General features: G+C 41.8%; 1 protein-coding gene across 9 annotated transcripts in view; it reads left to right on the forward strand.

The window, feature by feature from the left end:
- The window catches only part of HDAC9 (histone deacetylase 9), a 527,149-nt gene that overhangs the window by 447,950 nt on the left and 61,853 nt on the right, over positions 1–17,346 (forward strand). For all 9 annotated transcript variants that reach the window (XM_034760576.1, XM_034760577.1, XM_034760572.1 and 6 more), the window contains one exon: positions 3,301–3,419. In XM_034760576.1, coding sequence (XP_034616467.1) covers positions 3,301–3,419 — 119 coding nt within the window. The remainder of the gene's footprint in view (positions 1–3,300; positions 3,420–17,346) is intronic.

Genomic DNA, 17,346 nt, shown 5'->3' on the forward strand with positions numbered 1-17,346 from the left:
TTGAAATTTGGTCAGGGGATGGGGTAGGATGGCTGATATCAGGGATAAGCCTATTGTCTTCCCAATGGAACATGACCAAATGTGGTCAAGTTATAAGGCTCTGAATAATAGTCTCAGTTTGCATATGCTCACTAGAAACTTGTTAGAATTTGGAGGCTAAATTTTCTAAAGATTCAATCTGTAGTGAGCATGATCCATCCATTTACAGCAAATATATGATGACCTGGCTGTTCATGTATAGAGCCCATGATATTCTTTTTATTTTTTATATTTTTTATGTTATAGGAATTTCTTGTTATTTTATTTTACACCATTATCCAGGCACCCTCATGCCCCCTTATATATTTTCCCTTGTCACAGGGTGCCTCCATTGGTACCTGGTGAATCTTGCAGCCTGGGCAGTTCAGATGGTTTTGCCGTCACAAACATACATACTGGGTTGTTTATCTTTCACCAAGGTGTGCATTTATTTCCCTCTTATGTAACAATTCTTGTGCAATACAGGCTTACAGCAAGGTAGGCTCCCCTGCAGCCCTCACCTCACCTCACCTCACCTCACCGCCCTGCCCTGATTGTCACCCAGGTGCTCACAATCCCCCATCAGAAAGTATGTAATTGCCCTCAGCTGGGCCTGCAGCCTTCTCCAAACTACAGCAATGTCAGTGATCAGAATGCTACTGATAACACCCTGTCACACCCCTCTCCTGTTGACGTTCAGCCCCCCAATTCCATTAGGCTCAGAAGTTCCTTCCCTACCCCCCTTAAATATTCCACCTCCCCTACTGAGTCCCAGCCCTCCAGGTCACCCATTAGTCCTGAGGCCCTCTCACTTATTCCTCCTTATATATTTTCCCTGGGGAGGACCTAGTGAGGGGTTGGGTCCTGCCCGCAGGAGGTGGAAAACTCTGTGGGAGGGGGTCAGGTCCTGTACTTGGGGGTTGGGAGGCGCCAGGGGGTTGCAGATAAAGCCCACACACACTCATTCTGCAGCAGTGGCTCCTGTCCTGCAGGTCTAGGCTCAGTTCCCCGCACCAGGCATTGTGACTTGGACATGGGTTCGAACGCAGCATTGCTCAGGTTTGACCCGGCTGCCCCTTCATCAGTGGGGCCGGGGCAAACCTGAGCAGCACTATGATCCCATGTGCCAGGTTGCAACACCTGGAGCAGGGATCTGGATTCAGCCCTGCAGGACAAGAGCTGCAGGAGCTGCCACTGCAGGGTGCATTTTCATTTTATGCCATTGTTTATGTTCTTTTTCATTTTGTGTTATTTTGCATTGGCAATGAACATGCGGGTTTACTCATGCACCTTCCCCACAGAGGCATGTGCTGTTCCAGGACTGCGAGCCTGAGCAGGACTTCCCCTGCAATTGTTCTCTGTTGTGCTCTCAATGCTGCCCCTGCTGGCAGGCTGGCAGCTTGGATAAGGAATATGACTGGAATGCAGAGGGATGAGGAACCCGGGTGGCAGGAGAGATGCAGTGCTGTAGGTCAGGAGCAGGAGCTTGAGGAGATGGGAGTATGAGGGAGAAGGGAGTTAGAAGCAGGACCTGGACTGGGACTTCACATCATCCCTGTCTCATTCAGTGCTCAGGATGCACAACGCTCTCGGGGTGAATTTGTGGCTGTGCAATGAAGAAGGCTGTTGTCGTAGGGCCCCTGCCTCATTTGTTGCAGAAGTTGGAAGGTGTGTGGTGAATGAGGCAGTGATCGTGGACTTAAATACTGTATCACAATAAATATGCACCAGGGCTGGATTAAGGCTGCCCAGGCATTTCCTAACTTTTGACTACTTGCTTTACAAACTTAACGTTCTTTCAACATAGCTTTCTTTAAAGGTAATTATATAATAATTGTTGTGTCTTTATGGAATTTTCTGTATACTTGCATTGTATTGCTTTAGTGCAATCTCAATGGAATAAGCATAACAGACCTGCAGGAAAGTTGAACTATCCTCTTTTCTGAGCTAAAATGACAGCAATTTGATTCTCCAGTGTCCTGACCCTACACTTATTATTAGATAAAACGCCGATTGACTGCAACTCAAGTTGAGTTTTGTGGGAGTAAAGAGTTCAGGATATGGTCCCCAATGTTAAACGTACTGTTGAGCAATTTGGAACAAAACAAAGGAAGTTAAAATGCAGAAACAAAAATCACACAGAATGGACGAGAACTGTTAACGGTCTAACTTATTTAACATGAAGTCTAGCTCCTTAACATGCTCTTCTTTTTCCTATGTGCAGTATCAGTAAGAGAATGCACATGTAATTTAAAATAAGGCAGGTGTTATCATATATGGTATATAAAGATATTAATTTTAAGAAGAATTTCAGTCTGAAGTCTGGAATTCTGGAGTTAGTGAATTTAGGTTAGCATCTTAATTAATGCAATTGACTTTTAATATAATTGAAGACCTTCAAAATTAAACACAGTCAACAATAATAAAGTATCAGTGTTTAAACCTGTAATTTTTAAGCCAACGTATGAGCATGAATCCTGAAAAGTCAAGTGAAAGAAAATATTTGTGAATCCAGTTTGAGCTTTACCTTTTCTTTAATAAATTTGCTTTAAATGCTGATAAAAGCTAAGCTAAACCATAAAAATCCTAACCCAGGATAAAACCTATGTGAAGGAAAGGGTTAAAAAAACTAGAACATTTGGGAATGTGAAGCATTGAATTATCCGACTGAAACCAGCAGGGGTTGCTGTCACTATTTTGTGGTTGTCACATTCCTGCTATGCTTGACCTTGGAAAGGCTCGACAATGTAGCCTGGATTTGATTAAGGGAATTTCATGTTTTTCCTTTGCTAGAGTCACCCCCCACCTCGACAAACATTTTAAAATGTTAAGAAAAAAAATGTTTGGAAAGCAAACATTTTCCCAAAAGAAATTTATAGTTCAAATTTACACCAAGTTCGCACTCACTGGAGCAGTCCAGGTTTCCACTGAGGCTTTGAATATTCTCTGTAAACCATTAGTCACTCCCCTGGAAGAGACAGCTTTTTATAGGCAGCGGGATAAAACAGGCACAGATGTGTGTGTAATATTAGAGGTTTTCACATGTACCTGTACTTTAAAAAAGACCTAGAACATTGGAAAAGAAAAAGAACAAAAGCAGAGATGGGAAAAGTCGAATTTTTTTGACTACATATGATGATGAATTTAGTTAAAGGGAGACATTAATGTTTTTGATGCCCAGACTTTTGTTTTTGTATAGTGGATTTTGGGGATCATGCCAAGCAGTATGCTTAATGAAGGTATGAGCTGTAGTTTATAACTGGCTGCCTTTTTATTCTGCAGGACTGTGATTATGCCAATTGCCAATGAGTTTGATCCGGACATTGTCCTAGTATCAGCTGGATTTGATGCTGTGGAAGGCCACGATGCTCCATTAGGCGGGTACAAAGTCACAGCTAAATGTATGTATAGTCATAAAGCGGTTATTTTTTTCTGGCTTGATAATTTCTTCTGGGATGGATCTTTATTTCAGAACCAAATTTTGCCTCATTTATACGCATATGAGATTGCCCTGGTGTAACTGAGAGAAGAATTTGTCCTTTAGTTAATATCCGTGGGTAGCCATAGAACTCTCAAGAACCACTTGAATGTGATACAAATAAAATTATTTCTTAGCTTTTCTAGCTCACTCCTTGTTGCAGAGCCTCTTGGCATATTTTTGTCTAGGTTTGAAAGCTTTATTTTGTTGGCATTCAAATAACCTTTCAGTGATTTCATGCTTTTTTTCAACGGGCCCCACTTACAAATGCAGTAATAAATTAGTCATTTTTAAACTGTGTTGAACATGTTAAATTTTGGAGGCTTAATTCTGATCTCACATTGTTTTTATACCACTGTAACCCACTGAATGAGTTACTCCTGATTTACACCACTGTTCACAAAGGTCAAGATTTTCAAAAGAAACTACTGATTTGCAGTGCCTCAGTTTCTGGATGCCCAGCTTAAGCCCCTAAAGGAGCCTGATTTTCAGAGGATGGGTGCTCACCAGCTTCCAAACATTAGACCCCTTTAAGGTGCCTCCAATCGGGGACCCCAAAATCACTAACCACTATTGAAAATCTTGGCCAAAATCTGTTTCTTGCCTGTGGGCTAGATTTGTAAAGGCATTTAGGTGCCTAAAGATGCAGCTAGACATATAGTGGGAATTTCAAAACAGCCTAGGTGAAATCAATAAGAATTAGGTGACACGGTGATTTTGAAAATTACACTAGGTAGCTGCATCTTTAGGCACCTGAATACCTTTACAAATCTGGCCCAATAACAACATGTTGAGCAATGTGCAGTGTAGCATTGCAATATATACGACACTGTTGGCATTCTACGCTGGAATACAAAATAAACTTGTTTTCTAATCCAGATCCTTATTTAGTGTAATTTAAAAACACTCCATAGGAGTCAGTGGGAGTTGTGTGCTGATGTGCAAAGGAGGGAGCACTGTGTAAAGGTTTAGCTCAATGAGTCCTTGAACACCAATGGGAGGTGTTAATCTGCAGTGGGAATGGAGAGGAAACAAGAACCTGGCCATGGTGAGGAGCTGACCAGCCACAGAAGCTCGACTGCCAACTCCTTTAAGGTTGGGATGTTATCTGCATCGTGACATGCATGCAGAGTGCAAATAAAAAATTACCTTTAATTTATTATATCTCTAAATTTCTGGGGGTGAAATCCCTCCTTGGCGGAGGACTCGTGCAAGTGCCTCCATGCTACACTGTCCTTATCATTATCCTTTACAAATAAGGGGAATGGGTAGAGCTGTGATTGCATGAGCTCAACACTCCCAGTGTGCAGGGCAAGAGGGCTTCACAATGACTCTAAAATTGTTGGTCCAGAGGGATCCTTACTTACTTGGATGACACAGCCAGGAATCCTTGCTCAGTGGGCTTGAGAGGTACCACTTGCTGTTCCAGGCACGATGGGCTGTGAAGCAATTCCACAACCTACCAGTATATTGGAGAAGTATCTTATTTCTCTCCCCCCCGCTGCCCCCAACCTTGAGAAGGAGAATGGAGTGAAGAAAAGGATTATCTTGTTTTTTAAAATCAACTCAGATAATTTTTTCTTCATCCATTCTGCATTTTGAATCCATTCTACCTCCTTTACATCGCTCTTACAGAACCTGAAATCATCTTAGAATTTTAGTACAAGAGGCCATACACACCAGTATAAATGTGAACAAAAAGATGATTTATGGTAAGTGTCTCTTGTTTAAATTAAAGGAAAAGCAAATATAGGCCCAGATAATAATCACGTATCTAAAGGATGAATACATTTCTTTGCACAGAGCCAATGGAATTTATTATTTCCCCAAAACAAAATACTCAACATTCCACCATACGTTTTTAGAGCATATCATACTGTATATGGTATAGAGAAAAGTGCGTACAGACTATAACAAAAAAATCATCTAACATTTGAGAGACAAACGCCATATTCAAGAAGTACAACGGTAATCAAAATATCCATGAAGAAATAGTTATATCATTGATTACTTCTCAGATTTGTAAAACATGTACAATACAAGCAAGTGCACAGAGAAATTTTAACATGTTTTTGCAAGCCGGACTGTAGCTTGTACCCAAACTATTATTGTCATTTCATTTACATATTTTTAGTGCTTTGCACCCATTTAATACACTGGTCTCCCTGATTTCCAGTGAGCCAGTCCAATTTTTGCACTTGAGAATTAAGACATTTACATCAAAGAAGGAAAACTGATTCTTTGACTATTTGCCGCACTTGGTAAAGAAGCAATATAGAGATGCTGTGCCATGGGTGGAGAGCATTTTATGGCCTTCAATCAGAGCTCAGTCACAAGGGAATAACTGTAAAGTGTTAACAGTGCATCAAGTTCTAACTCTGAAGAATTAGGAGAAAAGGGATGAAGAGAGATGATCCAAATGAGAAAATCACTGTGCCAAATACATCCCTGATGTAACTCAACTGTACTCATGGAATCATAGAAATGTAGTGCTGAAAGGGACCTTAAGAGATCATTCAGTTCAGCTCCCTGTGCTGAGGCAGAACCATGTAAACCTAGACCATCTCTGACCAGCGTTTGTCTTAAAAACCTCCAATGATGGGGTTTCCCCAATCTCCCTTGGAAGCTTATTCCTGAATTTAACTACCCTTATAGTTCAGAAAGTTTTCCCTAATATCTAATCTAAATCTCCCTTGCTGGAGATTAAGCCCGTTACTTCTTGTCCTACCTTCAGTAGACATGAAGAACAATTGATCCCTGTCCTCTTTATAAGATCCCTTAATATATTTGAAGACTGTTATCGGGTCTCCCCTCAGTCTTCTTTTCTCAAGACTAAATATGCCCAGTTTTTTAACCTTTCCTCATAGGTCAGGTTTTCTAAACCTTTTATCATTTTTATTGCTCTCCTCTGGATGCTTTCCAATTTATCCCCATCTTTCCTAAAGTGTGGCACCCAGAAATGGACACTGTACTCTAGCTGAGTCCTCACCAGTGCTGAGTAGAGCAGAACAATGGCCTTACATGCAACACTCCTGTTAACAAACACTAGAATGACATTAGTCTTTTTTGCAACTGCATCACGTTGTTGGCTCATATTCAATTTGTGATTAACTATAATCCCAAGAACCTTTTCTGCAGTACTACTGCCTAGCGAATTATGCCCTATTTTGTAGTTGTGCATGTGATTTTTTGTTTCCTAAGTGAAGTACTTTACATTTGTCTTTATTGAATTTCATCTTGTTGATGTCAGACCAGTTCTTCAGTTTGTCAAGGTAATTTTGATTTCTAATCCTGTCTTCCAAAGTACTTGCAACCCCTCCCAGTTTGGTGTAATCTGCAAATTTTTTAACCCTAATCTCTATTCCATTATTCAAATCATTAATGAAAATATTAAGTAGTACTATACCTAGGACACCTCTGCAAGACCCCACTAGATATGCCCTCCCAGTTGGACAGCAAACAGTTGATATCTTACTCTGAGTACAGTCTTCCAACCAACTGTGCACCACCTTATAGTAATTTCATCTAGACCACATTTCCCTAGTTTGCTTATGAAACTGTCAAGTGGGGCTGTATCAAAAGCTTTACTAAAATCTAGCTATATCACATCTACACCTTTCCCCTATCCAGTAGGCTAGTAACCTTGTCACTGAAGGAAATTATTCATGACAAATCCATGCTGGCTATTCCTTCTCACCCTATTATTCTTTACATGCTTACAAATTGATTATTTAATAATTTGTTCCAGTGTCATTCCAGGTATTGAAATTAGGCTGACTGGTCAGTAATTTCCCCAATCCTCTTTGTGTATTTCTCCAGTCCTCTGGGACCTCACCTGTCCTCCATGAGTTCAGAAAGATAATTGCTAATGGTTCCAAGATTGTTTCAGCTAGTTCCTTAAGTATACTAGGATGAATTTCATTAGGCCCTGCTGATTTGAATACATCTAACTTATCTAAAAAGTTTTTAACCTGTGCTTTCCCTATTTTGGCTTGCAGTCCTTCCTCCTTCTTGTCAATATTAAATGTATTGATTATCTGGTCACCTTTTTAGTGAAGACTGAAGCAAAATAGGCATTAAACACCTCAGCCTTCTTGATGTTGTCAGTTATTAGCTCTCCTTTCCTGCTAAGTAGAGGACCCACACTTTCCTACATCTTTCTCTTGCTCCAGATGTATTTAAAGAATTTCTTCTTATTGGCTTTTATGTCTCTTGCTAGGTGTAACTCATTTGTGCCTTAGCCCTTCTGATTTGTACCAGCATGCTTGTCCTAGTCTTTTGCACTCTTCCTTAGCAATTGGTCCATGTTTCCATTCTTTGTAGGATTAATATTTTATTTTCAGGTAATTAAAGAGCTTCTGATGGAGCCATATTGGCCTGTTACTATTCTTCCTACCTTTCCCTCACATTGGAATAGTTTAAGTTGTGCCTTTAATACTGCTTACTTGAGAAACTGACAGTTCTTCCAAATGCCTTCCCTTAGATTTTCTTCTTAGGCAGCAATACCTATCAGTTCTCTGAGTTTTTTAAAGTCTGGGTTTTTTTAAGTCCATTGTCCCTGCTGATTTCAAGCCTTCCTTTCCTTAGAATCATGACATCTATCATTACATGATCACGTTCACCCAAATTGCCTTCCACCTTCAGATTCATAACCCATTCTTATGTGTTGGTCAGAATAAAATCTAAAATGACTCTCCTGTTGTCCTTATGTCTTCCAATTTCTGAAACAAAAAGTTGTACCCAATTCAATCCAAGAACTTATTGGAAATTTTGTGTTTTGCCATATTACTTTTCCAGCAGACATCTGGTTGTTAAATTTCCCCACTTCTACCAGGTCTTATGTTTTGAATATTTCTGTTATTTGTTCTAGAAACACCTCATCCACCTCCTGTTCTTGATTTCATTGTCTATAGTATACCCTACCCATGATATCACCCCTATTTCCCCCCTTTTATCTTTACACAGAGACTTTCAAGTGGTCTGACTCTCACCTCCTTCCTTGGAACTCAGAACAAATGTATATATTCTTGATGTATAATGCAACACCTCCTCCCTATTTTTTTCCTTTCCTGTCCTTCCTGAACAAGATATACCCCTCTATATGAATATTGCAGTGATGAGATTTCCCAAGTCACTGTGATGCTAATGAAGTCATAATTTAGCGTATGCACTCCTGTTTATTCCTCATACTCCTTGAATTTGTGTATAGACATCTAAGATGTTGAGCAGATTCCCCCAGTGATTTCTATTTTTTTGGTCCTATGACCCTATTGTAATTTTCTATGTCTTCCCCCCACCCCCCCAACATCTGTCTGTTAAGGTTGCCTTTTTATGCTTATCTGTAGGCTTTTGTCACCTGCCCCCTTTGAACCTAGTGTAAAGTCCTCCTCACTAGGTTAGTGAGTTGGTGGGCTAAGATGCTCTTCCTTTTCTTGGTCAGATGGACACCATCTCTTCCCAGCATCCCTCCTTTCCAGAACAGCATCCCATGGTCAAGGAAGCCTAAGCTCTCCTACTGACACCATTTGCGCAGCCATGCATTTGTCTCCAGGATGTGTGTGTCTCTGCCTTGGCTTTTACCCCAACTGAGAGGATGGACAAGAACACAATCTGCACCCCCAACTCTTTTGCCATCACGTTCAGAGCCTTGTAATCACTGCTGATCTGCTCAGGGCCATACTATTATTGCCTGCATGAATGAGCAGCATGAGGTAGTGATCAGAGAGATAATAAGCCTCAGCAACCTTTCTTGATGTGTCGGATATGGGCTCCAGGCAGGCAGCACACTTCCTGGGACATCATGACAGGTCAGCATGATGGATGCCTCCATCCCCCTCATAAGGGAGTCCCCAGCCACCAGCACTCCACCTGTTAGGTGCCGTGAGCCTCCCAGGCTTAATGTCAGATGGCTCCTCCTCCTCAGTCGTTGGGGTCACCTCCCATTGCCAGTACAGCATACTGGTTCTTGACCACATTGGAAATGAGACCTGCGTGGAGGATGGAGGATGGAGCACCTAGGTGGCAGGGAGCCAATCTCCTCCACAGAAAAGCCAGTTCTCTTTCCTCCTCTGGTGTTGCTGTAGTCATCTGTAGTTGGCTAGCATCCTTCATCCCAGATGTTTCCATGTGCATCCCGTCAATGTAGTCCTCATGCTCCCAGATGCTACACAAATGAGCCACCTCCTCCTTCAGCTCTCTTACCTGCTTCCTGAAGGACTCCACCAACAGAGATCTCTCACACCAGGTGATTTCCCTTGCCTGGCTTTCATTGACTTGGACATGAAGGCTGCATTCCAAGCAAGTCAAAACCAGGATCTTGGTAGATACCTGTCCGATTAGGTACCCCACAGGTGCAGGAAAAGAAAGAGCTAGCAGTGGTGTTGGCAGCATACCATTTTCCTCCCATTGTGGGTTCTTCCTTGTGGAGTTACCTGCAAGTTAAGGGAAGGGGGTGGGGGAAGAAAATAAAATAAAAAAACCTTCCTCCACTGGTGAACTCAGCTGGCTAACTCCCTTAGACTCCTAGCTGCCTTCGTCTCACCAGCTATGTGTCCAACGAATGTGGCCTGTTACATCTGTTTATTTTGGGAAGCATATTTAATTTATAGCCCCTATTAATGCAATCACACATTTTTGCATGTTACTTTATTTAAAATAAGTGTAGTCTGGGCCACTGCCCGGTCTCAGCTTCTGAACAGTAAATGAATACATCAGCAGCAAACGACTACTCCATACCCTTTCAGCTGGCTCCCATTCAATGCCAGGCATGGCCTGTGAAGCAGAGTCTCTCTCTGATATTTCCCTGGGTGGTGGTGCTCCTTGCCATGCCTAATGTAGCACTGCAGTTTAAAGGCACAGTTGAGTCCTATGATGATAGTAAAGCTGGTGCTGGAGGTTCTGTCACCAGACTAACTTATTGCACAGTCCACAGCTAGAGCTATTCCTTTTTTGGTCAGCTTACCAAGTGTTTATGAGCCAAATCCAGTGGTCTGTTGAAAGGATGTGGAAGGAGTCAAAGGTGGAAGAACTGGCACAGTTACAGTTCATGGGGGTCTGAGCCATGGAGAAGCCGTACCATGAAGTGGAATTCTATAGAAGGGTTTTGAAGGCAATAAGGGAGAGAGGTGGCATGACCAGTGGGCCATGTGGATCCACTGGTTAAAACACTCTATGAAGAAAATGCAGAGGGGCTACAGGTGTTTCCGCAGTTTTGAGGCTGCAATTGTGGCCCCAGTTAATCTTGCCAGCTGCTGAAGGGAGGATTCCTTCACCCACCACTCCTCTCAGAGAGGGGCACAAACCCTGTTACTTGGGCTTTGCCAAAGAGTCAAGATTTGGCTTTATGCAGGACCACAACATAGAATGTGTTGCATGGGAACATAATGCAGCTATGTATTCAAATATTTTTCGGGGTTCAAGCTGCTAATGAAAAAAATGTGAGAGACAGTTTCTATTCACAATTGCTCTGTATGCCATTTTCATTTAAATTTGGCTGTAAATAATTTGAGTTTAAATTTTGAGAGCTGGTTGAAACGTTTTGAGAACTAAAAATTTTGTTTAGAAAAAATTATATGTGATCTTATTTATTAATTCTTTTTATTGTATAGGAAGGCAACCTAACTGGAGTTAAAATGTATTCTAAGGAACCTTTACCTCACCAAAGCAGTGATGAAAAGATTTTAAAGGGTGGATTGTGGATAAATATATAATAAAAAGTAGATACTTACATGAAGACTATCCATATTTCTAACATCTCCTGAAGGATCTTAATCCTCCCTCCTCCCAACAGGTTTCATAAATAAATTTGTCTCCATTTTTTGGGGGGGAGAGGGGGGTGAAAAATGGCTTTTCAGCTAAGGCCTCATCTACACTAGAAAATTAGGTCAGCCTAACTACGTTGCTCAGGGGTGGAGACAGCACGAAGTCAATGGAAGAATTCTTCCATCAACCTAGTTAAGAAGGGAAGCCACCCTTGGGAAGGTGGATTACCTGTGCTGATGGGAGAATTTCTCCTGTCAGCGTAGGTAGTATCTAAATTGAAGTGCTACAGCAGCAGCTACAGTGTTGCTATAGAGTTTTAAGTGTAGACAAGCCCTAACTTAAAAAGAATCTATTTTTTTAATGAAAATATAGTATTTTCTATTAAACGTTGTGATACAGCTGAAACATTTTGGGTTATGGTTTTAAACAAAAACTGAAAAATTTTGGTTTTGATATTTTCTTCTCTTTTTCTCCCCTTTTTTTTTAAACCTACTTTCCCAGGCAAACCTTCTTCCCCAACTGATTGTGACATTCCTTCATTCGCTGTTTGATCTTTCGAGCAAAAGACATTGATCTTTAACTTAAATTTCTCTGTCTTCCAAAAATTCTGATTTGATTAATTAAGGAGACTGGATGGAGATTACCAAACTAGTCCATCCATTCCCAGTTGTCAAGATTTCACCCCCTTTTCACTCTGAATTGCCTTTTTTTGTCCCACTTTATTCCATTCTCCTTGCTCACAGAAATACTCCTCATGCTTCATGATCCCAATTCAGGAAGATACTTAAACACATGCTTATGTCCCATTGTGCTAGTTTATGGCTGGATTCCTTGATCTGCTTAGTGCAAAGTGGGCTTTAAACAACTGGAAATAACCAGTGGAGTACTTCCTCCTGAGCAGAGGAACTCTCTGGTGGCGGAAAGTTGTTTGTGTCTTCTGCACCAGCTACACCACCTCCAGTGTAAGGAAAGGGAAAGGGGAGGTTCAGTGATGTGACATAACAGGAGGGGGCATGGTGAAGGGGAAGCCATGGTGCCTGATCCTCCACTGGCATAGGGTCTGTTATGGATCTTGTGTTAGCAGTAGAAGTTAGAGTAGGCCACATAGTTCTCTAGCTTCTATTGGGGCCAGACAGCTGAGGATCAGGGTTCTACACCCAGCTCCCTACAGCTGACAATTGTTACTATTTCCGAGCTGAATTCACATATAGCAGAAAATTGAAGCCTTAAACTTAAGTGTAATACATACATATGTGCTTAAGTGCTTTCCTGAACAGGGATGGGCTTAAGCCAGGGGTGGGCAAACTTTTTGGGCTAAGGGCCACATCTGGGTGGGGAAATTGTATGCAGAGCCAGAGCAGGGTGAGAGTGGAGGGTGTGGGAGGGGGTGTGGTGTGCAGGAAGGAGCTCAGGGCAAGGAATTGGTGCAGAGGAGGGGTGTGGGGTGTATAAGGGGGCTCAGGGAAGAGGGTTGGGGTGCAGGAAGGGTGTGGAGTGCAGGATGGGGCTCAGGGCAGGAGTGCAGGAGGGATGTGAACTGCGGGAGCGGGCTCAGGGCAGGAGGTTGGGGTGCACAGGGATGCAGGGTGCAGCAGGGAGCTCAGGGCAGGGGGTTGGGGTGCAGGAGGGGTGCGAGATGCAGGCAGGGGGCTTAGGGCAGGGAATTGGGGGGCGGGGTGCAGGAGGGGTTTGGGCTCCGGCCCGGCGCCACTTACCTAAAACGGCACTGGGGTGGCAGTGGTGTGCACTGGGGCCAGGGCAGGCTCCCTGCATGCCTGCCCAGGCCCCACACTGCGCCACTCCAGGAAGCACTGCGGCCCCTGGGGAAGAGGGGGCAGAGAGCTCCGCGCGCTTTCCCTTGCCGTGCCTCCAGGTACCTCCCACGAAGCTCCCATTGGCTGTGGTTCCCCGTTCCCGGCCAATGGGAGCTGTGGGGGGCGGTGCCTGGAGGCAAGGGCAGTGCACAGAGCCCTCTGCCTCCCCATCTGGAGGCCTCAGGGACATGGTGCCGGCCACTTCTGAGAGCAGCGCGGGGCTCACGGCACCATGGGGGGCAATCCCGCGGGTTGGGTCTAAAGCCCTGAGGGGCCGGATCTGGCCCGCGGGCCGTACTTTGCCCACCCCTGGCTTAAGCATATGCATTAGTACTTTCCTGAACTGGAGTACATGTGAACACTACTCTCATGCTGAAGTTACTAAACGCTTGTCTGCACACAGCTTTGTACCAGTTTAACTAAATTGACAGAAAAACTAATTGGTTAAATCAGTGAAACCCCATAATGTTTGTGCAGAAAGTTTACAAAAGACCTTTGTACCGGTATAACTTTATCTACACTGGTGAGTTAAATCAGTTACAAAAACTGTTTGAGAAGAGGTCCTATGCACAAGTCAATCAAATCTGTACACCACACCATCAAGTATGTATGTGCGTATATATTACTGGGTTGAAGAAAAGTAATACTGAAGCTTGACTCTTTATGAAATTAATTTGTTGCACAATACACAGTTGTATGAAAAATGCAAAACAAATATATAGATTGTCTATTCAGTTTGTATAAACTTATACATGTTATCTATCAATCGGACTATTTTCTATAGCACCTTTCATCACACAGTGTACTACTATGGATATTCCATTGGCCGTTTACTGTAGCACTCAATAAAAGATTTACCAAAATTAGGACCATATACTGCTGCCTTTGATCTTCATACAGAGCAACTACTGATATTACTGGAAGTTCTTTGTGTGGATCAAGTGCAGTATATGAACCTTCATTTTAATACAATCCAAAAACATTTCAGGGGAAAGCCCATATCAGTTACTGAATAATCTTAGTATTTCTCTTTTATGACTATCCTTTTATTAAACTTTCAATAACGTAACATAAAAATTTCAGTATAATATATAGTATATTATAAAAAATATATGAGCATAAAATACCTTTTTTTGATATTGGAGTAATGAAAAATCTCGATTAATGGAGGAAGGAAAAATGATGTTGAGTGTATGGTATTCTAAGATTCTGCGTTGGCTTACTGAGCCTTATCTGGAACGCTGAGATGTAGCTGGTATGTCCTGTACTTTGTTTTATAGTTAATTTCTATAGTCTGTGCTAGGACATATTTTCTTGCGATTTGAATATACTCTGCCCACAGATCTAAGACAGGACTGCCAGATCTGATCATAAATTTGCAGTTTGTTGATTCTAATAAAAGCAACAATTACATAAAGTAAAACTATTTCCCCATGCTAATTTTTCCCCCTACTCACACCTTCTTGTCAACTGTTTGAAATTATCACTACAAAAGTTTTTTTTCTCCTGCTGATAATAACCCACCTTAATTGATTAGTCTCGTTATAGCTGGTATGGAAACACCCATTTTTTCATGTTCTCTGTGTAGATATATCTTCCTACTGTATTTTCCACTGCATGCATCTGATGAAGTGGGTTTTAGCCCATGAAAGCTTATGCCCAAATACATTTGTTAGTCTCTAAGGTGCCACAAGTACTCCTTGTTCTTTTTGCTGATACAGACTAACACGGCTACCACTCTGAAAAATTTCAAATTTAGCTATCATAAATAGAGAATTTCTTCCTGTAATGTTATCCTTACGTGAATTGCTTTCTCTTTGTTTTATAGTCTAGTCCTTAGTATACTGTCTGCAGTCCCTTATCATTTTTCCACTTAAGTAAGTATTATTGGCAATTGGTCATTAAATGGTGATCATTCCATAAAAACTGTAAACAGAGAAGTGTCAAGCAAGACTTAAGATGTTTTGGGGTCTGTTATCTTCTTTGAGAACTGCATTTCATTAAGAGCTATAATGATTTGCTGAAGTTTTCCTGTCGTTTTACTCTCTTATCCCAGGGAGACTATTTGACACCAGGGTGCAAAATGAGATCAACAATTAGCAGTAGGAAAAGATGCCACTGCAGGCATTTAAAGAGTAAATCATTCAGTGTCAGGTTGGATACCTACTTACTGCTGTGTCAAATTAGTGATGCACGGTTGCTCAAGTATATGGAATCCATGGGTGCCAACTCACTCTAAGTTAATGTGCTGCAGGCACATTATATTGCCCAGGATGTGTTGGTTTGCTATCCTTGTGCATTTTTCCTGAAGAAAGTCAAATTGACTTCTCTAAACTTGTTGAAATAAATATTGCATTATCGGATACTTCGAATGTGACTAATGAAAACAGTTGTAAAGCACTGAACACATCCCACCATTCACAGCACAGGGAATAGGGAACCCTCCCATAACAGCACAGGGAACGGGGCACCCTCTCATCACAGCACAGGGCCTCTCTCATTAATCACAGCACAGGACTCACTAACATCCTGAGCATCAAAATTTTTCCAAGAGACATATTGCCTTCTGCTGTAAAACTTAATGTGTAAATTAGGGTTGCTCTGCAGTTCCCATTTCTTGGATTAGCTGTGCTCACATCCTGCAGATCAATCCCTCATCCTTATTGGGTCCTGGTGGTGCTTCTCAGAACTCAGAGGTAGAATGGGCAATTTGAACCCTGGTTTCTGCTCTGCTCTTCAGATATTTGATCACAGTGTACATGCTCTACATGGGAAAATATGTCTGCCAGTAGAGGGGATTTTAATCTAAAATCCAATGTTTGAAGTTGACAAATTCAGACTAGAAATAAGACACATGTTTTGAAGCAATTTATCTAGTATGATAGATCCATTATTACTTGAACCCTTTCAATCAAGATTATATGTGTTTTTAAAAGGTGTGCTCTAGCTCATACAGGAGTTATGGACTTGCTCTAGGAATTAATTGGTGAAATTCTATGGTGCATGTGTTATGCAGGAAGCCAGACTAGATCATAATGGTCCCTTCTGACATTAGAGTCTATGAAGTCTCAGGGAGTAATAAATAATATTTTTGTGTGGTTTTTGCTCTTTTGTTGGGTGCTCATTACTGCTGCTGTCTTACATCAAAACAAATTATTTGGTTCTTTCTCTGTGTCTCTTCAGTCATCTTTGGCCTCCTGAAGCTCTTTTCCAGGTTCAAAGTTGCTACATCATCTCTTGAAGTTCTTTTCAGTTTGTCTGTGGCATTAGATTTGTAATATGTTTTAAAGGGGTGGATCTGAACTAAAGCCCTTAATCTTTGGGGGAGGTTTGATCTGGAGCTAAACTTAGTGGCTCAGGCTTGTGTCTATAAGCATGACTTTGCTGCTTGCTTTCATCAGGATTGATCAATTGTTCTCAGTAACTATTTTGGCTATTCCAATAACTGATCCTCTGTGGTTTTTTGACGTACTTTGCATTGTCCAGAGGGCTCACAAGAGAATGTTGTAAAGTCTGATACAGACTACCTTAAATTGACTGTAAACTCTTTAGGGCAAGGACCATGTGTTCCTCTGTGTTTGTACAGCACCTAGCATAACAGAGTTCCAATCCTGATTGGGTCTTCTGGGAGTTACTGTAATATACATATAACATAATATTATTGTAAAGGAGACAGGCAAGGGAAGCCCATATAAATATATGATAGATAACATAGAAAATGAATGTTGGTTTGGTATCCTTTTAAGTGCAGTTCTAGTTTACAAAAATTCGTAAATTGTAGGGTTCCATGGTCATTGTGTCTCACTGATGCTGTATCATATTTCCTTTCTCTACAAGCAAACAGCCAGCCCAACAAAGTATGAGCTTTGAGAATTCAGCATTACCTCATTTTTTCTGGATTCCCTGTTAGCCTGCTGCTTTTCATCCAAGGGGTGATTTGGGTTGGAAAGCAGACAATGTTGTTTACTTCTGATATACAGGAGATGTGGAACTCTACAGGTGAAAGCTTGGAGGTGGAGGGACAGTTGTCCATAATGTGAATCTCAATCTTAGAGGAAGGTGGCTGTGCCAGGGAATTTCCATTCACTCCTGCTGCCTCTTGGAGACGGGTCAGGAGTACTTTGTAACTGATGGTATCAAAGGCTCCACGGAGGCCCACCTGGGATGACTTGGATGTACTCCCCTGTTACAGACAGGAGAAGGTTATCTACCAAAGCAGTAAGTGTTGGTTCCTTTACTATACCCAGGCTTGATCAAGAGAAATCCAGGATAATC

The sequence above is a fragment of the Trachemys scripta genome, chromosome 2 (assembly GCF_013100865.1).
Source record: "Trachemys scripta elegans isolate TJP31775 chromosome 2, CAS_Tse_1.0, whole genome shotgun sequence".
NCBI lineage: Eukaryota > Metazoa > Chordata > Testudines > Emydidae > Trachemys > Trachemys scripta.